The 25,128-nt window shown below is 37.8% G+C and overlaps 1 protein-coding gene across 1 annotated transcript in view; it reads right to left on the bottom strand.

Moving 5' to 3' along the window:
- LOC115218404 (rho guanine nucleotide exchange factor 17) overlaps positions 1 to 25,128 on the bottom strand; it is a 204,025-nt gene that overhangs the window by 18,427 nt on the left and 160,470 nt on the right. The window contains exons 5-12 of the mRNA XM_029788195.2: positions 22,368 to 22,460; positions 13,061 to 13,228; positions 11,632 to 11,682; positions 9,793 to 9,896; positions 8,691 to 8,779; positions 4,809 to 4,921; positions 1,057 to 1,172; positions 608 to 699 (exon numbers count right to left, since the gene is read on the bottom strand). Coding sequence (XP_029644055.1) covers positions 608 to 699; positions 1,057 to 1,172; positions 4,809 to 4,921; positions 8,691 to 8,779; positions 9,793 to 9,896; positions 11,632 to 11,682; positions 13,061 to 13,228; positions 22,368 to 22,460 — 826 coding nt within the window. The remainder of the gene's footprint in view (positions 1 to 607; positions 700 to 1,056; positions 1,173 to 4,808; positions 4,922 to 8,690; positions 8,780 to 9,792; positions 9,897 to 11,631; positions 11,683 to 13,060; positions 13,229 to 22,367; positions 22,461 to 25,128) is intronic.

The raw sequence follows: 25,128 nt of genomic DNA, 5'->3' as shown, positions 1-25,128 counted from the left end.
TGGACAGTATATGATGTGATGGTCATGGCTGGAACACTCCTGATCCCAAGACTGCACAATCAGGGTTGATCTGAAGCTAACGATAATGTATTAGTAACACTGTCATCGTAAGACAGCCAAGCAGCATATAAAGTTGATTAACCTTACAAGAAAAAGCAGCCAAATGCCTTTTATTGTAGAATAAAATTAATTTTACACAGCTGATATTTTCCTCCTCCTCTTCAGACTCCCATTTTCATGTTCCTTTATGCAATAATTTTCAGTAAAAGAAACTGAAGGTGAGCAACAAATAATCCAAGACAACATGGCACTTCCAAGTCTAAGATTTGAAGCCAGCTCACCTCATCTGCTGCTACGAATACCAACTGATACCCACGAGAAAAGCATGAGTATCACAACATCTCATTTGCTTTTGCACTAAAATATTAGTAAGAATTTGTTAAAATTGGAAAAGAGTAGGTTTTTGACTAAGGAGAAGGAACTAGAATCTTGAAGATTAATGAAATGCATGTGTGAATAGATGCAAAAGTGTAATTGTATATACGTTGCTTGTATGTCTACTTGCATGTGTGTGTGTGTAAGAGAGAAATTTTGTCAACAGACTTACATAGTTTGTGTTTGGCATCCAAAAACACCGTTTCCCAAGACAGTCGTTTTTCTGGCGTCAAGAAAACCACAATCAAATTAAAAACCTTTTCTCTGTGGATAAAGAATAACATAAAAACAATGAGAAACCAAGAATAAAGAGTACAGCTAAAAACACAACAGTGAGGGGAAGAGTCCAGAGATGACTTCCACCAAAGAAATGTTAGGCTTCCAGATATTCCCATCATTTACAGGTGTGGATGTGCCATTATTTTTTCTTGTGCCAAATGGCTGTTGATGTCATCATTATAAATAAATTTCCCTCAAACCACACCCTACAGCCTTGAAAAAGACACTCTGGATAATGGTATCCTAGATACACTATGTCTAAATAAAAGGCAGGATGTTCATGGTTGGAATGTCTTTGATGTGGATCTCAAGTGTTTGACTGAAGGGCAAGTGCATACTTACTGTGTAGTGATCTGTAGTTCTAACTTATTGGCATCAGCTGAATGGATTCGGTTCTGGTAGTCGCTGAGCTGTTTGGTTAAATTGGAGGCAATCTCTTTGATGGTTTCATCTAGATTCTGAAAGACACAGAAAATACCAAGTTTCAACCATGACAGACGAAACCAGGATGATGGCAATGGTGGTGGTGATGAGGATGATGAGGATGGAAGTTAATTTGGAACAACACAACTAAACAGAAAGGTGTTTGCGTAGAATTAGAATGGGAGGTTTCTTGTTTTAAAATATGGGTAAAGAACTGGCAGTAGTTAGAGACAAACTAGCATTAAGAGGCTTAATTAGAAGTTAAGTTTTAGACAAACATAAATTTTTCTCTCTTCTGGAAAATGCTAGAATCAGGAGTTCAACTTGTGATCCATATGTTACCTGTCGCAGTCAAGTTTATCAAAATGATTTTCAATTTGGCAGTGGTGATTTCTTTCAAGCAAACAAGGTATAAAAAAGAGTCAATGTTTTAGGGAGAAAATGAAATAATCCACTGGACTGTTTCACTTTATATTATTTGTATTAATTTTAGATCACATTTTATGAACCACAGACTCATTAGACGGACGTTTTCAATGTGAAAGTCACTGGCTAATTGTATGGCCACTTTTGGATGAGTGGCTACCACAGGTTATTTTGGTGCCAAAGTACCAGTTTATTGGCTTTTTTTTTATCTCACCAATACTTACATCCTTCATTGACAAACATCAGCAAAACACACAAACACAGATATAAAAAAAAAAAAACTGTCACTGTTGGTTACGGTGATGAGGGTTCCAGTTGATCCAATCAATGGAATAGTCTGCTCATGAAATTAACATACAAGTGGCTGAGTACTCCACAGACACGCATGCACTTAACATAGTTCTCAGGGAAATTCAACATGACATAGAATATGACAAGGCTGACCCATTGAATTACAGGTACAAATCATTTTTGCCAGCTGAATGGACTGAAACAACGTGAAATAGAGAATCTTGCTTAAGGATGCAATGTGCTGCCAGGTATCGAACTCACGATCCTACACTTGTGAGCCGAATAGCCTAACCACTAAGCCACAAGCCGTCACCCCATACATACGTACGAAGCATCCATGATGGGTTTCTACACTTTGCCAATTAACAAATTCCATTTACTCTTGAGATTTTGGCCAATGTGTTGAGGCTGTAACAAAAGACACTTGCCCAAAGTGTCACAGGTGACCGCACCCAGAACGAAATGGTCGCAGAGGAAATGTTTAAACCATTCAACCAGAACTGAACTTTGTTTACTTGACACAGGAGAGAAAGATGACACTCCAAATGAACTCATCAGTAAAATTTGAGCCGAGACCAGTGAAACCCTATGTAATGCAGACCAACACACTATTTCTATCATTCTTTTCTACTCTAGGCACAAGGCCCGAAATTTTGGGGGAGGGGGCCAGTCAATTAGATCGACCCCAGTATGCAACTGGTACTTAATTTATTGACCCTGAAAGGATGAAAGGCAAAGTTGACCTCAGCAGAATTTGAACCCAGAACGTAAAGACAGACGAAATACCGCTAAGCATTTCGCCCGGCATGCTAACGTTTCTGCCAGCCCCTGCCTTTGAAAGATGAAATATTCTTTTCTACTCAGAACGTAAAGACAGATGAAATACCTATTTCTTTACAAACCACAAGGGAATAAACATAGAGTGGACAAACAAGGACAGACAAAGAGATTAAGTCAATTACATCGACTCCAAAACAATGAAATACAGAGAACTTTCCATGCAGGATTTGAACCCAAAAGAGTCAGATACTGAACATATTTGCACTCAGCTATTTTTTATTCCTTCTAAGTGAAACCGTGCTCTCTCTCTCTCTCTCTCTCTCTTTCTTCCACCATCCTCTTCTTTCTGTATCTCCTTCCTCCTCTGCTACAACTGACCTGGACCAATCATAAATTTTCACCACAAAAATATTTGGAGTGTAATTTGTTAAGTCTATGTAAACACGTGGTCTCACTGTGTGGATTCTTTGGGATTTGAAGTAGAGAGTACGTGACATACACCTACCAAACCTGAAGAAAATCAAAGGATTCCACAGTTTAATTAACAAGGGTTTTATCCCTAAATAATCTTCACAACAACACTAAGTATATTTACACATAATAGTTTATTCATCTCTTCCTAGCTGCCTGCCTAGCTTTCTTTCTTTCTGTCTACATATTTGTCTGTCTTCAACTCTCACAAGCTCATCAGCCTAATACCCACACCACAGATCCCTTTCAAACACTTTACATCAGTGCTTCTCGACCAGGGCCTCTATGGCCCTTGAAGAATCATTTATGATTTTCTTGCTAAAGTTTATCTGCAATAAATCGGTTATATTCCTACAATACACAAAATATTCATTCTTTTACTCTTTTCCTTGTCTCAGTCATTTGGCTGTGGCCATGCTGGAGCACTGCCTTTAGTCAAACAAATCGACCCCAGGACTTATTCTTTGTAAGCCTAGTACTTACTCTATTGGTTTCTTTTGTTGAACTGCTAAATTACGGGGATATAAACACACCAACTTTGGTTGTCAAGCAATGGTAGGGGGACAAACACAGACACACGAATACATACATGCATACACACACACACACACACACATATATATATATATATATGATGGGCTTCTTTCAGTTTCCATCTACCAAATCCGCACACAAGGCTTTGGTCAGCATGAGGCTATAGTAGAAGCCCCTTACCCAGGGTGCCATGCAGTGGAACTGAACCCAGAACCCTGTGGTTTGGAAGCAAGCTTCTTACCACACAGCCACACCTGCATTTAAAATATTTTTTTATACAATTTCCAATAACACTTAATTATAAAAATATAATGGAATTTTTTAAAAGATCAAATGACACTAGGGGTCCAGCAGAGTAGAACAGGAACCAAAAGGATCCACAGGTAAAAAGGAAAAAAAAGGGGTTGAGAACCAGTGTTTTACTTTGATAAGTTTAAGGTAGCAGCCTTTGCTCTTTACCAAACGCTTACATAGGAATTTTCTCACCAGAATGACAACTGTAGTTTCCTTGTGGGTCTTTTACTGTCCCAATAATATGGACCATTCATTGATGAAATAGCTGAACTTTCATAAGCATTTCCATAAGCAACATTAGGGCTGTGAACTTAAGGAGGTCAGTCAGATACTTTACAGGTTTAAAGCTTGCAAATTCTAACCTTGCTTACGACTATTGTGTTGCTTTTATTCAATTTGGCTCAAGAGTACCAAATTTGGTAACTGGACATTACCAAAAAAATTGCTGTCCTCTCTGTGGTGAGAAGATGACAGGAGTCGGCGAAAGCAATGACTGGAAGCATCCACAGAGTGTGAGATTATGAGAAGTGGATCAAGAACAAAGATGTAAAATGGGTCATAATAGAATTTTCATTCAAAATAGATTATTGCCTTATTGTTGAAGACTGGGTCTTTTGTATGATGGTTTTTGCCACATTCGGATAACATGGAGAGAACAGAGCATGTGAGGTTAATCAACACTATTTCAGTTAGAGATGAAAAAAGAAAAAAAACTGAGGTGCAAACTGAGTGAAATGATTCAATCAGAAATTAGCTACTTCTACTTTCTAGAAAGATCTTACTACACCTGTTACAGACAGGTAGATGAAATAATATAACAAGGAGAGACGGCAGGGGTATAATAAATAAATAAATAAAAAAAGGTGTAGCCTTACCTGTTTAGAACAGTTCAGTCGACTTGAAATATCTGAGATTTGGTTCAACAAATGCATGTCGTCCTCAATTTGTTCTCTTTCTATTGTTGATCGTTGGGACAATGAACTGGGGTCTTTGGAAACGGCAACAGACAGACAGACAGACAAAAGGTGAAATGTCAGATGATAAATATTACAGATATTAAATCTCAGGATGACACAGGCAGCAGCACCATCAACATAGAGGAGGATGATGATGATAGTGATGATAGCAGTGGTGGTTGATGATGATGGTGGTGATGACGATAGTGATGATGGCGGTGGTGGTGGTGGTGATGATAGTGATGATGATTGATGATAATGATGGTGGTGATGAGGATGATGACATAATGGTAGCACACTGGTGAGTGTAATAACTTCTAACATTAGGCACTTGAACAGAAAAGTGTAGGGGGAGAGGAGTAGGAGAGTGGAATGAACCCCCACCACCACCATCAGTAATTAACGAGTGCTTCATTCATCAACCTTAAAAGGAAGACAGACAAAGTTGATCCTTGGAGGATTTCAATTCAGAAAATCATTTGGTGTGACACTCTACTACTACCTTAGCCATTGCCCTGCGGTGGTGATGACAATATGGTGAAGGTGTTAATGATTGCAATAGTGATGGTGATGATGGTTTTGAGGATGGAAATAATGGTGATAGTGATGATGATGCTGGTGCTGCTACTGTTGATGGTCTAAGGATGATGGTGGTGATGATGATAATGATGATGATGATGAGAAAACAAGTGACAGTCCAACAGAACAGGCAGAGCACAATGTATATTACAGACATGGCTACTTCAAACACACCTGATGCACACACACACACACACATACATTCTTATGATTACTTAAAGCACCTTGACATACCTGAGAGAATTTTAGACTCACCTGACCTTCATCTCTCTGAAATTTTTAGTAAAGCCTATAAAATATTTGACACACCTGGTGATATACTCACCTGTAAAATCCTTAGTTACAATTCACAGCGAGTAAAAGCAATATAGTTGTCTAGACTGCCATCTCACAGATCTCGAGTTCAAATCCAGTGCAGGCATTTTATTGTATACTTGAGTGTTACAATATATTCTATATTCAGTATATATCCTACTTGTGAAGGCATGTGGCCAAATGGTTAGAGCGTTGCACTCACAATGTAGCAATTGTAGGTTCAATTCCTGGATGGAACTACACTTCATTTCACTTTACTCCAGTCCACTTAGCTGTAAAGGGGTCACCCTGCACCGAAATATCCTTCCCATCATGGGAAATGTTGGATATCTGAGAGTCTGGTCAATCACATGATATCCTACTTAATGTGGACATACTATCATCAAAAGCCACAAAACTGCAGCATTCGCCGCAAGCAAGCATCTCATATGGACATGTAGTGCTAAAAAGCACAGAAGTGTATCAGTAGCAGAGGAAAAGTGACAAGCAGTGGTGAAGGAATTTTTAAAACTGGATTTCTGTGTCTTTGCACATCGTCAACAACAAGTATTCACTAACAACTGCATGCTCAGACAAATTTACTCCTACCATATCTATTTATATAGAAAAACCGATTAACAAATCACTGGTGTCACAGATAGTTGGTAGGCTGAGTAAAAATTCATTATTAGAGATGGAAGCAGTATTAGTTTGGAATAGCATTCTTTATATCTCATTTAACAGGGATATACTGAAGAAAGCCACAAAACTGCAGTATTCGTCTTGAGAAAACTTCCTGTATACACAACTGTTTTCCACTGCAAACCATTTTTCTTCAGGCAAACATTAAAAGAAAAAACATTATTCATGAATATAGGATATCTTTCAGATATGGCTGATTGTTGGTTTCTGAATCTGTTCCAAGGAAGAGGATCTTGCAAAAATTTCTGTTTTTTTTCTTTCTAGAAGACCAACAGTTGGTTGTGCATGCAAGTCTCCTCTTCCCACATCACTGATGATATCCAAGGAAAAAAAACAGGCAACTACAACTTGGTACCAGTCATTTACTGGTACTTATTCTATCAACCCTGAAAGGGCAAAAGGCAAAGTCAACCTTTGCAGAATTTGAATCCAGAATGGATGAAATGCTGCTAAGCATTTTACCAGTTCACTGCCCTTCAACCCTTTCATTACCATATTTCTTTTGAAATACCTTGATTTCATTTCAATTAATTTTGCAAGTAATTAAGAATTTAAATAAAATGATTTTGTCCATGAACTGATATGAAATTTTGATGCAAGGTTTTACTTTAGTTTACTTTAAAACAGGAAGATTGTATTATAGAAGTAAAGTTGGTCTAAGACAGATTGGCATTACATGGATTAACATAAATGGATTAATTGTTGTCATCATAATCCCAAGAGAAGACATGAGAAACATCCTTTTATTGTATGCAGTTTCCTCTGAGGAGAATCTGGACCAACAAGTGAAACTTAATAAAGCCATTACCAATCTTACCTGTTAACAATGACGAGATGTAACTCACCTGTAGTTCCCACTTAAAAGAAGGTATATTGAATCAAAGATTGAAAAAATTTTTAAATGTCTTTGTCAGAGACAAAGTACTGTGCTGGTGATAGAATTTGGACTTCTCCAAAACTTTAGATCTTTTCTCTTCTACACAGCAACAAATAACCTACACCACAGCAGTTTCTGCTAATTCTAAATTCAACTCTAACTTATCCCACTTTTGAAAATAGAAATAATATATTTCTAAATCTCTCAGAGAGATTTATGCAGTAGCAGCACGATAAAGTGATGGTATGTTGTCAACTTAATGTCGCAGTCCCATGAAAGGGAAGAATGCTACTGTTATTTAGCCCTAGGAAACACCGTTTTCAAAGTGGAGACAAGCACCTCTGAGAGATTTAGAAATATACTATTTCTATTTTCAAAAATCAGTGAATGTATTTCACTCGAAATATGTTTTCAAAGGCGGACAGGCATCGACAGCTAGCAAACCATGCTACTCCGGACTGATGATGAGCAATGACTCAGAAACTAGTCTCTGGGTGCTGGCTTTGCTGGGTGGAGGTGCTTATCTCCCCTTTGAAAACATAAGGACACAGGAAATGCGCCCAGTCCAACAGGAAACGGTGTTTCCTAGGGCTAAATAACAGTAGCATTCTTCCCTTTCATGGGACTGTCACATTAAGTTGACAGCATGCTATCCCACTTTTGTGAAGAACTTTTCAACTGGCTGAGAAGTTCACAGGTCAGCCAGATGTCCCTCGCTGTGTGTCCCTTTTAAAACACACCACCCTCTCTCTCTCTTTATCTATCTACCTTGATCCCTTAATGCCTTTGTGAATCAGTCCTTAATCAGAAATATGAAAGACTTAATATTTCTAGGGAACATTTCAGTAGCTTTTGTATTGTTGTATTGCTAGACTTTTTTTTTAATATTTAATGTTCTGTTAATGTTACTATCCTCTTCTATGGCATACTGGATTTTATATATGTATATGTATATATATATATATATATATATATGCATGTGTGTGTGTGTGTGAAAGAGAAAGGGAGAAGAGGAGATAAAGGAAGAGAAAAAGGGAAAAGTGGAGGAAGAGAAAGAGTGAAGGGGAGGAGAAAGAGAGAAGAGGAGAAAGGGAGGAGGAGGAGGAGAAGGGAGAGAAAGGAGAGGAGGGGCAAAGGGAAGAGAGAGAAAGGAAGGGAAGAGAGCATGAGAATTTAGTATTTTCTCTGTTGCCTCTTCCAAAGCTTGTAGAATAAAACGAGTCTATTTAATGAATCACAAAGGCATAACACCAACTGTCCAGTGGCCAGGATTGACCACTTTAAAGTATTTCAGTAATAAGCACCAGTGATTACCAAAAGGGTTACCAAAAGGAAATGCTCTCCCTCACCTTTCAAAACCTCAATATCATCAAGTCCAACTCTTAAGCAAATCTTGTGTTTTATATTCTCAGCAAAATCTTGACCTGTTGGTGATTGTCTGCAAAATTAAGAATGAACAAAAACAGAAATTAATAAAATTGGAAAAACACTATAAAAGGTATCTTCAATTAAATAATATAATAATGAAAACCAATATGGAAACATCATTCATCGAAGAGAGAGAAAACCAACACTGCTTTTGTAGAGGCAGATTTTTTTTTTAAAGCCGTTCCTGTGCCAACCCTCACCCATCTCCATACTAAGTCATATTCCTCCAAGGCCAGACATGTTTTTTTTGCAGATCACACACACACACACACACATACATACACATGTATATATATATCGTTTCCATCTACCAAATTCACTTACAAGGCTTTGGTCAACCTGGGCTTTGGTCAGCCTGGGGCTAGCAGAAGACGTGCCATGCTATGGAACTGAATCTAAAACCCCGTGGTTGGGAAGCAAACTTCTTAACAACAAAGCAATGCCTGCACCTGTATGTATGTATGTATGTATGTGTGTGTGTGTGTGTATGTATATATCTATGTATGTGTGTATATACATATATACAATTACATATCTGGCCCCTGCACGTAAAAAAGCACCCACTACACTCTTGGAGTGGTTGGCATTAGGAAGGGCATCCAGCTGTAGAAACACTGTCAGATCAGATAGGAGCCTGGTGCAGCCTCCTGGCTTCCCAGACTCCAGTTGAACCATCGAACTCATGCCAGCATGGAAAACGGACATTAAACGATGATGATGACGCATATATATATATACACACACACACACAGAGTGAGAGAGAGAAATTGCAGATATGGTGTCTCACACACACAGCCAGATTCCACAGTTGTTGTTGATGGTGATGATGATGATAACGGTTTTGCTAATAGGAGTGGGGACATTAGAGGTGGTATTGGTTACGATGATGGTGATGTTGGTGATGGAGAAGGAGGAGGAGGTGGTTATGAAGAGTGCTGAGGAGTGGTGGTCATGATGAGTGATGACAGTGGTGGCCCTAGTAACGAAGACGATGACCATTATCAAGAGTAAACAAAGACTTACAGAATGATGGAGACTTTCTTGGTCACAGGTCCGTTCTTCCTCTTGGTGCTGCTGATTATGATCAGATCACTAAACATCCATATACAGCACTGGTCTTTCTTGCTCTGCAACAACAGACAACAACAATAATGACAACAACAACGACAATGGCAACGAGAATAAAGCAAAGGAAGAATGCAACTGGCTGGTCACAGACTACTTCGGTCAGATCATCAATGTGCAGAAACAGCATCAAGATCGACACCCCTGACACACACACACACGGGACGAAACTGATGGGGAAGACTGAGTGTCCACATGGTACCAACAGTTTCAGGAAATCCTGAGAGAACATACATGGAGAGTGCAACAGGTTCTCAACACCGAACAATTACTGCCCATTATGCAAAAGTGCAAGGGGGTGGACTAATTGATTCTTTTACTTGTTTCAGTCATTTGACTGCAGCCATGCTGGAGCAATGCCTTTGGTCGAGCAAATCAACCCCAGGACTTATTCTTTGTAAGCCTAGTACTTATTCTATCAGTCTCTCTTGCTGAAGTACTAAGTGATAGGGATGTAAACACACTAGCATCGGTTGTCAAGCGATGTTGGAGGGACAAACACAGACACACAAACATATACACACACACATGACAGGCTTCTTTCAGTTTCTGTCTACCTATTCCAATCACAAGGCTTTGGTTGGGCCAAGGCTATAGTAGAAGACATTTGCCCAAGGTGTCACACAGTGGGACTGAACCTGGAACCATGTGGTTGGTAATCAAGATACTTACCACACAGCCATCCCTGCACCTATGTGGATAAATTTTCTTCAGACTGGACTTCACGATATTCTAGATTGAGCATAGGCAACCATTTACAAAAAGGGGACCACACGAGACATAGTTCATCACCAGGTGGGTTGCACTGCTAAACAAATTCAAGGTACCTTTTCGTTAGGCATGCCATTGAAAAGGCCTGCAAGCCACAGGTTGCCAAAAATCTGCTCTAGATTCATCACTGGACACTAGAGGCAACAATGGTCAACAGCCTATGATGCTGTAGTTTGTCCAGCAAGGACAGGTGCATCAAAATCTTATCTTTTACCTGCGTCGGATGTATAAGAGCTGGTGAAGTAACCTCACACAGCATAATGTGATGACTGATCTGTGTATAAAATCTCTTTAATAACTGGTAAGCATGGTTGGTGGTGTTGTTGTTGGTGCTGACCTTGATTAAGCAGATCTATGATGAAAAGCCTTCCATCCATGACAATGCCATCGCAGATGTAATTAATCACACACTACAGCTTCCATTATGTCCATCCTTTTTTATTCAAGACAGTAGAGTATGTGAGAGATTTGGCTGTTGTTTCTAGCAGACTGAGTAAACACGTAGAATCTACCTCATTGATCACTGTGACATTTGATGAATATAAAAAAAACACACACACACACACAACTTAATCAACTATACATACATAAATACACACACACACACACCTCTTGAACATGCAAACATCATACATATATACTTACCACCAAATACGGACATCACACACCAATATATTATATATATACCACAAACAAACCATGCCCATATCTCCTAGCACACACATACACATGGTATGAAGATATACTCATGCAAAGAATTTAAGAACTCACAAATACAAACACACTTACACAAGTACACACACACACACAAAGCTTCTTGGTGTGTGTGCGCATGAATACAAATGATTCTGTGACAGATTTATTTTGGGTTACTTTGAAACAAGGAGTGAAAAATCATCTGTCAAAAATGATTTTTGAAAAGAAAAAAATCAATGGAACAGAAGTAAAAAAAAAGCATGAACTTACCATTATCTGTACCATATCGTGGCGCAGGTAAGTTCGGTCAGGTGCCGCTAACTACAAGCAAAAATAAAACAAAATCAGAGACGAGAAGAGGAGGTTCTGATGAGTGCAGCACTGAAGGTGTAGGGGCCAGACTGTGTTATGGTGGAGAGAAGAAAGACAAATTCTGTGGTTGAATAATAACTGGAATTAGACACAGATTTGGTAAAGGAAGGAAGAGGGGGGGAGAGATGGAAGTAAGCTGGAACAATGGATGAACAAATATCACCAGGGCAGAGTTTTGTTGTCTGATGTTCCAATAAGAACAAGAGAAACTAAAACAATGACGACAACACTGGAGGATTGATACACCCTGGGTGGTTGGTACATATTGGAGGGTAGTTACACACTGCAGGGTAGTACATACTGGTGGATTAGTCCACTGGTAATTATGGATTTGTAATAAAGGTACAAGGCCCTCAGTATATGACTGGTACTTAATTTCACTGACCTTCTTCCTGAGGTTAATAAAAGAAGTAAAGGTACCTAGCTAAATAACACAAGGCATTATTATAGATGCTCTACCAATTCTGGATTACTATTAATGTGGATTTAAAAGAGGGGCCCTATATTGATCCCCTGTTATAGCTATTGTGCTGTGTTCTCATGCTTCTAGCCAGTAAAGTCTTATCCTCAACATTTGACAATCACCACAATATGCCCCAATTTTTTCCTTGGTTGCAAATCACTAGACTCTAGATACACACTTTAAATTATTCAAAGATTCACTATGGTTACCAAATTTCTCCTTAATCCTTAAGCAGCAGACATAATCAATTAATATTTCAAAAACTTTTACATGACCCTCACCAAAGAAAAGTGAATATTATGCAACATTTTTCAATAATGAAACTAAATTTTATTGTGTGAGAGAGAAATAATCATTTTGGTTTTTGTATTTATTTAAAGTGAAAATAGTTCTAAAAATTCCCCAAAAGAAACCGAGATATTTTTTGTGTCTTTTGTTCATTTGGCACAAACATTTATGCAGCCTTTCCTTCCATATCAAGTGTTAAAGCAATAAAACTGTTGCCACTTTCTGAGCTGTGCAAACAGGTCTTGGACCCGCATGGGTAACCTTTCTCAAGAAGTGGACTGCATGAGACCTAGCTCATCATCAGGTGAGTCACATGACAAAAACATTTTAAGTTAATTTTTCATTAGGCCTAACCATTCAGAAGGCCCTGTGGGCCACAGTTGCCCTTGATTGTGACAGACACTAGGGTTCCTTAGAGTGAAAGGGTTGAAACATTCAGATCATGTAAATGTGGCTTATGTTAATATCAGAGTGCTGAAGTTGAGGTTTTCTTCAAGGAGCCTGCAACTACCAAAGTAATGTGATGCCTAGGGACTGGAGCCAAAAGTAAGGGACACAAACAAAGCTGATACTTACATCTGTGATAAGCAGCATCTCTAATTTTCGAAGGGTTTCATGCTGGCCTTCTTCCTGTTGGCTGTCGTTGATGGAACCAATCTTCAAAGCTATTTCATGCATCACTTTCTCCGCTTGCATGAGTAACGGTGAGTCAGGATGGTCTTTAGGTGTGTTCTCAAGGAGCCGCTAAACAAAATGGTAGAGGAGAAATAACGATAACAATAATCCTTTCCACTATAAGCACAAGACCTGAAATTCTGGGGAAAGGGCCCAGTCAATTACACTGACCCCACTACTTACTTCACTGACCCTGCAATAATAATAATAATAATAATGATAGTAATAAGTTAGTTCTTGAAGATTTGAGTACACAATATAATTGCTTCTCAGATATGCTTTGTACTTTTTTGCTTAGAAAAGTGCTTCTGATTTCTTTTAATTACTAAAAATTAAATTACTGGAAATTTGTTGTCTTTGAGTGCCGCTGAACTTGGCTCCTGTTCAGGTGGCACATAAAAAAAAAACACCATTTGAGCATGGTATCCTACAGTGGGATTGAACCTAAGGTCATACGATTGGAAAGCAAGCTTCTTATCCACACAGCCACACCTTGTGTCTATAAATAAGCCATAAAGCCAATCCTGGAGCTGTGGCCAATTCTTGCCTCACAACATGACGGAAAAGAAGTGTGATGCACTGGTGTAGGTGACAAAGCCACAGACAGAGAGGCAGGCAGTCGGAGAGGGCCAGTGCACAATAGATAAATGGTTCATTGTGCATGGAATACAGAGCTGGAATTGAAGACTCAGGTGAACAAAGCCAATGCAGAAAAGAAGAGATGCTACAACAAGAGCAACAACAACAACATCAAAGATATCTGCTAAATTAAGTTGGACAGTAAGATTAAAAGCAAAATGATAAATCTGCGAGCTAACAGAACCACACGGTTTGATAAATAAGCTGGGAAGAGTGTAACATAACAGGTTGTGGTGTGATGCAGCCAAGTTATTAATATAGCAAGGCTGGTCTTTTTGTGTGAATTGTTTGACCTTTGAGAATGGCAACCAAATCTCCTCAAAACAAAGCCGACTGTCTGGGAGGGGTGGGGGGAAAAGACATAGTGGATAAAGTTCTTGAAGGTACACTATGCCTGAAAAACATTATGGGTTGGTTATGGCTGGATTGCCTTCCAATAGTGGTATCTTTGATCAGGATCGACCGGGATTGAACAGTGACTGCAACAACAGCAAAATCGTATTATTCGGAGATTGATCTCTCCACAAACAATTGATTATTTTTTTTGCCAAAGACAAGACTATTCAGATCTGACTGAAGACTAATAATAATAATAATAATAATAATAATAATAATAATAATAATAATCCTTTCTACTAAAGGCACAAGGCCTGAAATTTTTTTTCTTGTGTGTGTGTGGGGGGGTCAGTAGATTTGATTTACCCTAGTATGCAACTGGTACTTAATTTATCAACCCTGAAAGGATGAAAAGCAAAGTCGACCTCAGCGGAATTTGAACTCAGATTGTAGCAATGGGCAAAGTATTGTTAAGCACTTTGTCCAACATGCTAATGTTTCTGCCAGCTCACTGCCTTAATAATAATGATAACAATTCTTTTTATTGGCCACAAGGGCTAATATAAATCAAAACATTAAAGGACAACACAAGATGATATACAAAGGGTTTTGCAAAAAAAAAAAAAAGGTCCATGTACACATTTCCTAACAAAAACACAATGTAACAAGTAAAACTCCTAATAGGGGGAGGTGCTTTAAAGGTTACTTATGGAAAAACCCATAAAAGCCATGGGTGCCTGATCAACAGGGCAAGAGCCCTTTCTCCTTTTATACCTTTTTTTTTTTTACAGGTGTAATCTCAGAATTGGTCCATCCATACTGGCCATTTTCCCGACATTCACCCACCTTTCAACAAATTTTCTAGAAGACAACACTATCTTCTCTACCCCCACTTTCCTTTTCAAGTAGAACTTGAAAAAGTTGATGAGGCCTTGGCCAAAGAGGAAAGTGTCTGACTTTAGCCCTTTCAAATGGGTCCACCATACTACTTCTTTCGCTACAGCCACCAGACAAATGAAAATTGCTTTCCCCTCTCGGTTAAAGGAGGCCAGTGGGGCAATAACAACAACCAGAGATGATTTTTAAAATGAAAATATCTGAAATAAACTCGAATGCTCTCACAAACGAAAATACTAAAAATTAACCTGACCACTCTCAAAAATTAAGTAAAAAAACTAGAAATATAATCCAGAATCTTTGTCCGGTACCCGATTGAATTCAATGGTTGTCATGGAATGTGAATGTGGCTGTAGAAAATTTAGTAACAGTAATGAATAACTTATCCTTATCTAATACAAGTCAAACTTAACAAATTCCCCATTCAAAATAGTTTCAAAGGTGGAGGTAATAATAATGAGTTCTATTCAGGAATTTTGAAATGAATAGCATGAGACCTTTTGCTTTTCTCTTCTCTTAAATTCCGGCCTTCCTTTAGTATCCCTGTTGTTTTAAAGATCGATGTATAGATGTATGTATATATGTAATTACACTGTAAAATGTTAATATGTATGTATAATATATAATATATATATATTATAAAAATATGTTAGTGTTATTTAATTTCTTAACCGTTTTAGCTGCCATTTGTTTATGTAGTTTGATTTCTTTATCCATCAGTTTCTACTAAGATAGAGACATGAGTAAAATTAATAATAGAGAAACAAAAATAAAACCTTGGAAACAGCCTAAGGGGAGATAATTGAGAAAGACTTGAAAGTCAACTTAAGATCGTAATCATGTAAAGTAAAGTAAATATAACAAATAATCCAGAATCCTTGTCTGGAACCAGATCGATCCCAAAATCTAATCAGTTCATGCCAGTCACAAGGCCAAACATCCCTGAAAGTTACATCCGAATCCATCCAGCAGTTTTTGAGATATCTTGTCCACAGACAAAAAAACAAATCGAGCACAACTGAAAATAATACCTCTGCCTTCGTTAAGGTGGAGGTAATAATCATTCATTTCTCACATACAATTGCCAAAAAACTGGGAGAGGAAGAAATGTGGGTGAATTATGCCAACCTCAGAACTTGGCAGCTATTTTATTTTATCGAACCCACAAGGATTGTGTTGTTCTAGGCTCAGATTATGCCTAGGTGTTCTCAACCAGGGCTAATCCTCTGTGTACAAGAGCACCTCATGCAACCTGCACTTGGCTAATATGGACAGGTAGGAAGGCCTAAAGCTAACAGATGTGACTCGATCCAGTAGAAGTCCAAAAATGACCAAGATATGTCGTGTGTGTGTGTGTGTGTGTAAAATACAAGAGGAAAATAAACGAAGCAACTTTCACTTATGACCAGGGGTTCCATCAGTTAAGGGCTCCTCCCTAACTAAAGCAAAAATAAATGCTGCAGTTTAAAGGTTTCCTTAGATTTTAATCTACAGTACCACCAATACACCATTCTATGAATGACTCATTCACAAAGATTCCTACCAGAAGACAGGTTTATTTCTGTCTACCCCAGGCCCTATCTCCACACATCTCCTTCTACATTTTATCTCACTTCTTTTTTTTTTTCTGCTTTCATTTATTTTTTTATTTGTTTTTTTTTTTTGCAGAAAATATAGCAAACAACGTTTAGGATAAGAAAATAGGGGATAAGATTGAGAGTGAGGACATACAAGGAACACCACCACCACCATTACTACTACAAAAACTATCATCATCACCACTACTACTACCACCAATACTACTACATCATCTACCACCACCATCACCACCGCCACCACTACTACTTCAACTACCACCACCACCACCACCACCACTACTACTACTACTATCACTACAACCAGTACTACTACTGCAATAATTACAAGGACCACGACCACTTTTACTGCAACCTCTACCACATTGCTACCATGACCGTCATCATCATCATCACCATAGCAACTGTTGCTGTCAAAGAAACAAACTTCCAGATTATCACAAAAATGTGTGTGTATATGTGTGTGTGTATGCGATACCTGAATGTGTATGTGAGACAGCATGTAGATGTGGAGGTCATGTATGTATGTGTGTCTGCACACACATACATACACACATATATGAAGGAAGGAGACTTTTTCCTTCTGACTCAACATGCACAGGGTCTGATAACCACCCAGTTGTGATGGAGTGCAATCTAGGCTGACTAACACTTCGCATTAATTCTGGCTAAGAAAACCCTCTTTGGAATCAAAGTCACGTACACACCCTTCTCTCTCTTCCTCTCTCTCTCTCTCTCTCTCACTCACGCACAAGAATATTGTATGTTTACGTTTGCAAGTATGTGGAGGAATACATGTATGTATGCACCACATTTAGATTATATATATACACACATTTATTTATGTGTGTGTGTGTGTGTATATACATATATATAAGTGTGTGTGTATGTATGTGTAGATATATGTGTGTGTGTATATATATATATATATATACACATATATAAATATATATACATATAAATATATATATACATATACATATATATAAATATATATATACATATACATAAATATATATATACATATATATATATATAATAGTGTATATATATATTATATATATATATATAAAGGTGTGTGTGTGCGCGTATATATGTATGTTATATATATATATTATATATATATATATATATAAATGTGTGTATGCATATATATATATGTGTGTGTGTATGTATGTATATATACATGTGTGTGTGTGTATGTACGTATACGTATATATGTGTGTGTGTATATATATATATATGCATGTATATATGTATGTGTATACACACACACACACACACATACACACACTCACAAGACATGATGAGTGTGGTAAAGGAGGAGGCTGGCTGGTTAGAATGAGAAGTGCTCTCTAGGGTGGGGCAAGATTTCTGCTGACCCCTGCCACCAGGTCGTACCAAAAAACAATTACCATTATCAGTGGAATCTGATTGGAACCAAAGAAATAAGACACCAGAGAGGTTTAGGTGCCAACTTTTAACAAACATTTCTTTTTCAAAAGAGTGGATTTAATCTTCTTCATTAGGCTTTTCTTTTTATCACACACACACACACACATACACACACACACGTTTATGTAATAAAAATACAAAATATATTATTAAATCTAAGTAATTGCACAGATGTACAAACATCAATGATTACGAAGTACTCAATACTGGAAAGAGAGTAAAAAAGCTGAACAAATTCAAGAAAACTATTTTACTGACAATTTCATTTTTCAGATTCTTCAGAAATAGTACTGAAGCAAATTTAGTAGAATAGTGCGTGTGGTTTTGTGCGTGCGCGCATATGTGTATGTATACATAGGTATAAGTGCAGATAAAATTGCATTAATGACGTAATGTAATAGGTATATACAATAAGTGCTCGGGTTTGGTTTACCACTTAACACTCTGACTTGAACTGCAACTAAACCGAAACGTGGTGTTGTAGCTGCCTAGCAACAAATGGCTATAAGTGGTTCATCTTTGAGTGGGAGGAAAATATATATTAGAAAGAAAGAATGAACAGGGAAACATGTGGTATCACTTTAGAGCATGGAGTTCATTATTCAAACATAATTGTAGAGTTGTTACAATGGAGTTGTTGGAGTAAAGGGTATCATAGAAATAAAGGAGTCTCTTTACAGCTGTTTCACGAATAGCTGTGCATACGAAATGCTATCAAAAACTTCCCAGGCTAGTTCTGTAGTATGCCAACAGGTGGCAGCACATGGTTGCTTACCCAGTGAGAGCTAGCAGTGACCTAGATGAAGCAGTGTGCTGAGTGACTTCGCTGTGTTTACTTCACAAGTTGTGAAATTATTTTTGTATTGTTTTTGTGATCACGTGTATGTTCAGTCTACAATTTTGTCATGGACAGGAACAAAGCGGCAATGAGAAATTTTGTGTTAAACTTGGGAAGTCTATGACAGAAAGATTGAGCATGCTTCGATGAGCTTACAGTGAAGAGGTAATGGTTCATATGCAATTTTTCAAATGGCACAGGCACTTCAAAAGCAGAAGAGCATCCCTGGAAGATGATGAGCGGCCTGGAAGACCTGCCACATGTGTCACTCCTGGAAATGTGGTATTTTGCATTGAGAATTCATTCCCCAGGGCCAGACCAACAATCAAGGAGGAGGGAGGGAGGGAGATAGATAGATAGATAACTTTCTCTATTGGCCACACAGGGCTGAAAACAGAGGGAACAAATACAAATGTAGAGCTTTTCTTTTCGAAAATGAAAAAGAAAAAGGAAAAAAAAAAGAGAAAAAGAAGTAAAAAGAAGAAATTTTTAAAATGTAAAAAGCAAGATTAGGTTTATCTGTGGAAAGAAAAGCCTACGGAAAAGACCACAGTAACCTCAGGCAGGGAGGGAATAAACACATGAGAGCAAAGTGCTCTCTCTCTCTCTTTTTATGATTTACAGGATCATGCTCAAAGTGGTTTCGTTGCTCACACGCACCATCTTTGCTACATTCACCCACCTTTCTTTGAAACTTTCACGAGACAGACAGACAGACAGAAAATGGAATGAATGACATTCTATATTTAAAATCGCTACATTTATTTCAACACATTTCTACACCCAAGTACACAGGTGAAATTTCATGTAATCACTGTCATCCGCCAATGCACCTGCTCAGGTGAGTAAGTTCTTCCTTAGATCCTACCATCGTTTCACTCAGTGTGAGAATGCGTACCCAACATGATGAGTCGTTTTCAGCAGTTTATGGATATTATGGAATTCCTGATGTACATCTAATAGCAGGAGCATTTCCACTGTATAATGACATCAGGTAGCCAATAACCATGGATGAGCTTTACATAGCATTCTACAAACTTTTCACCTGAATTCTATTTAACTGTATATTTCAACATCTGTACACATGTTTGAATATGTGCATTGTATTAGCAGTGTCTCTCGCTTTCTCTCTCTCTGAAAACATCAACATCTGCTACAAGAAACCCAAGTTCCCCAGGACATACACCTTAACCCAGCATCTCAAACAGTACCAAATACTACCACCGATACAAACAAAAATTACTACTACAACCACTATTACTACAACTGCTACCATCAATACCACCACCACCACCACCACCAATACTCAGTATTGGTTGCATCACAGCATTTCTACCACCACCACCACCACCACCACCACCAGCACCACCAGCACCACCACCACCACCACCAAACTTCTACAACTAGCATCTCTGTAAACTCCACTAACCACCACTAACATCTCTTTTCACACCACCAATACCAACAGCCAGAACCAAGATGGTGGTGGTGGTGATGATGGTGACTACAATAGATGTATGGAAGTGGTATAGCAAAGGTTTGCTGGTGGTGGTGGTGGATGATTGTGATAGAGAGATTGCCAGTGATGAGGCTATGTAACGGAGGAGGTGGTGAGCCTGGTGCCAACAGCAGAGAGTAAGTAAGTAAGAGATGAAATGAAGGAAAAGGCAGGGTGTGTCTGCAGAAATTAGGGCGGGACCCATTGCTAAGAGCAAAATAACCATGTTATCAACAGAGGTAAGGGGGGGGGGCAAACCCCTTTCAGTGTTTTATTAGAGTGGTGGTGGTGGGGGTGTGTGATCATGCTTGTATTTTTTTTCTATTTTCTTTTTATTAATGATTTTTCTTTTTCCTGGGTGAATAACTATAGCACAATGATAAACATTGTGTGTGTGTGTGTGTGCATCCATGTGTGCCTTTTCACTGGTTTCAGTCACCGGATTGTGGCCATGCTAGAGCACTACCTTCAACGATATGGTCAAGTTACATCGACCCTAGTAATTATGGGCTTTCTGTCTTTTTTTTTTAATATAAACCTCAGAATGATGAAAGGTAAAAGAGATCTTAGTAAGATTTAAACTCAAAATTTAAAAAGCGTGTAACAAGGTGTAGCTGTGTGGTTAAAAAGCTAGCTTCACAACTACATGTTCTTGGGTTCAGTCCCCCTCTGTGGCACCCATGGGTTTTGTTATGCACATGATCCCATCAGTTGGAAAATTGGCTTGAATGAAACTGATCTGTGATATAAAACGGTCAGGAACTGCAGCTTTAAACACAATTAGGGTTTTTCATTATCCCTCTTACTTTTTACTTGTTCCAGTCATTAGACTGCAGCCATGCTGGGGCACCGCCTTTGAGAATTTTTAATTAAATGAATCAAACCCAATGCTTTTTTTTTTTGTAAGCCCAATACTTTTTCTATTAGACTCTTTTGCACAACCGCTAAGTTAGAAGGACATAAACACACCAACATCAGTTTCAAGTGGTGATGGTGGAAGACAAACACAGACACAAAGACAAACACACAGACAGACTCACGACATGCTTCATTTAGTTTTCATCTACCAAATCCACTCGCATGCCCAAAGTCAACTTGAGCTTTAGTAGATGATATTTGCCCAAGGTCCCATGCATTTTGTCTGCAGTGAGACTGAACCCGGATCCATGTGATTATGAAGCAAACTTCTTAGTACACAGCTACACCTTTGACTATGATTATATTTACAAATGCCATGATTTTTGAGTGGTTTTACAAGTTGGAATTACTTATCATTTAACCATTTTACAGCATGAACTAGGGACATTTTATGATGCTATCATCACTTAAACAGTTATTTGTCAAGACTAAGGGATCTTCTCAGAACTGTCAGTTTTAAATCAAAGTTACGGCTCCCCTAGACGGGTCACCTTCACTGCAGCTTGCAGATTCCATGTCTCCCCCAAGCAGACATTTTATTCACAATCAGGTACCATGCTCAGTCTAATCAACTAACCTCTCCTATTGAATTTTTGGCTTTGGACTTATGTTCAAAGCAAATATGACACTTTGGAAGACAGAAACTGTGTGAAAGCCCGTCATATATATGTGTGTATATGTGTGTGTTTCTTTGACAACTGGTTTGGATTGTTTACGTTCCTATAACTTAGCAGTTTTGCTAAAGAGATCAATAGAATAAATACCAGGCTTCAAAATATGTATTGTGGTTGATTTGTTTGACTACAAGGTAGTGCCCCAGCATGGCCACAATCAAATGATTGAAACAAGTAAAAGGTGAAAGAAAAGATAAAAGATAAACTTGAAAAAATCAATAATATGTTTTTTAGGAATATGGAATGAGAAAGCAGTGGCTGTGCTGAGAAAGGTTGGGAAAAAAAGAAAGTATTACAAGGAAATGTGAATTTGATCATATGAGAGAGAGAGAAAGAGAGAGAGTGAGAGATCACTAACCTGTATTAGCAGTTCATATCTGGGTATCCGCTGGATAGGTCTTGCAATCAAATCTTTCAGAGAAAGTTTACTGCCACTTTCTCTTTGACATTGCTGAAACAAGAGATGGGAAAACGTTTGACTTGGTAGAGTTAGGAATTGGTAAATAACTGACACAACACATCTACAACAACCATTTTAGGTGTGTGATGACATAAACAAAAACAATGACAACTGCTTTTACTGTGACCAATACAATAAAAAACACCAGAAAGAAAAAAAACAACAACAAAGATCACAATGACATCAGCACCAAAATAAATGACAGTTACATATTTGCAGTTAGAAACGTACATGCAGAAATGTGTGTGGATGTGTCAATGTGCACACATGTGCATGTCTGTGTGTGTATGGGAGACTAAGAACATTTGAATATGATCTCTCAAGTAAGATATCCAACAGTTAAAGTTGTACAAGAACAAAGTTAAAACTTTGATATTAAGACTATCAAAGAAAATATATCTATATAAAAAAAAAAAAAAAAACTTGCATATATCCTGATACAAGTAGAAAGTGGAACCCATAAGTAAGTCCTAAACAAGGATGTTAACTAAAACTATAATGCTAGAGTGAGTGCAAATCTATAATATCTAAAAGTGTGTCACATTTTTGTTCTGTTATGTTTTAGGAATATGGAATGAGAAAGCAGTGGCTGTGCTGAGAGAAGTGGAAAAGTGTATTAGATAAAGAGAGAGAGAGAGAAAGTCCATAGAAAACATGCTAACAATACAGTGAAATATAGGAAGGACAAGGATAAAAACATGAGAAAGGGACAGGTATACATGAGTAAGTAATAACACATGAGGGAGGAGGTGAAAAGAAGAGAGATAACTTTACAATAAGGAAGAAATGTGAAAAATTAATATTTACAAATCAAAGCATTTGGGGGGGGGAGGATAAAAGCAAAAGAAGATACAAACTGATAAAATGAATTTACTGTGAGGAAGAGGGTGAGGAGAGAGAGAGACAGGCAGACAGGCAAAAAGACAGACAGATGGACAGATTAAGAATCTATAGTGACAAATGACTGACAAAGATACAATAACATTCTTCACGTGAAAATATCCAAATGTAATATAAAATATTTTATTTATAAATTTTCCTTCAACCATGTTTACATAATTTATTCCGTACTCAAATAAACCTGTCATTTTCTGATGAGTACTGCACTAGAAACGAAAATATTGAGGCAAAGACTCTACAATTAAATAACAGAATAGAATGTTTGGCCAGAACCAAAGTTACATCACATTTAAGGCCCATAGACTTAATTTCGCTTCCCATCTCAAATGCAAATTAATCAAAAGAATCCTGGAAAAACAGAGATTGGATTAATTAATTAATAAGGAGCGTTGGTCCTTATGGAGGCAAAGTGGCTGAGTTTCTTTTGAATGGGCTTCACGGAGGCAAGGTGGCTGAGCCCTCTTCGTGTGTTGGGCCTCACGGAGGCAATGACCAAGACCTTTGGCATTATGTTGTGGTTGAGAAGAAGACCCATCAACCCAAGCAAAATTGCAGTCGTGGCAGAAACTGGTGTTACACAAATTGCACCTGTGCCAGTGGCACATAAAAGCACCCATGACACTCTCAGAGTGGTTGTGGTTGGCATTAGGAAGGGCATCTCGCCATAGAAAACCATGCCAAATCAGACTGGATCCTGGTGCAGCCTTCCAGCTTGTCATCTCCGGTCAAACTGTCCAACCCATGCCAGCATGGACAATGGACGTTAAATGATGATGATGATAAAATCTTAAGCAACATTAAGAGAAAAATTAGGAAGTCAAATACCCTCTAATAATGAATGTATGGCATTGCAGTCATTAATCAAATTATTAAAATTTATAAAGACCACACCAAGTTTACCCAAATCAATGTTGTTCAATTTTAATCGTCTTATTGCTAAACCTCTACTCTTCAGTACCCTAGAATTTACTAGGATAAAAGATAATACAGACGATAATGATATATTATGCACACAAGGAAAACTCTTTGAATACATTGCCAGCACAGAACACGGACATTAAATGATGATGATGATTCTGTCTGGGGGTTAAAAAACAAAATTAAGATCCCACAAGTTTATTTGACATAGCAGAGAGTACTTTGGCAGTGCAGAGTGCCAATGTGGGTGGCCAATACGGTTTAGATACACCAAGAAATTTATCACAATAAAAGTGAGCTTCTACAGAGATGATGGGTTGACTATATTTCAACATGACAATGAATATATATCAGATATATTTTTTTAAATTACCTTATAAACATCTTTCATATATTTCAGCCTAAGAACACTATCACCATTGTAAATTTCTTAGCTGTTATCCTCAAATTAAACACAGACAAGCACATATCTTACAGCAATCTCACAGATATTAATTATTAACTCCTGACATTCACTCATAATTTTCAAGTCTCAGAAGTAATATCAGTAGAAGAATCTCCAACTTGTCATCAAATAAAGTAATATTATAATAAAGTGTTAAAAGCGAACAGATTCAAAGACTTACATTACATATATCCTTCACACCTTACTGTCCAATTCAAAGAAATAGAGTCTGTAACATCATCTGGTTTACACCTTCTGCTTCTTTGAAGTTTAAGACTAATATTGCCAAAATTTTTATAGCTTTCATAAATAAGCATTTCTCAATTAACCACCATTACAGAAAATTATTTAATAGAAGCAACCCTAAACAAATCTGTAGCTGCAATGCTAATAAAT

This window comes from Octopus sinensis, linkage group LG13 (assembly GCF_006345805.1).
Source record: "Octopus sinensis linkage group LG13, ASM634580v1, whole genome shotgun sequence".
NCBI classification, from domain to species: Eukaryota; Metazoa; Mollusca; class Cephalopoda; order Octopoda; family Octopodidae; genus Octopus; species Octopus sinensis.
The sequence above is the reverse complement of the archived record's forward strand: the minus strand, read 5'-3'. Positions and strand labels throughout refer to the sequence as shown.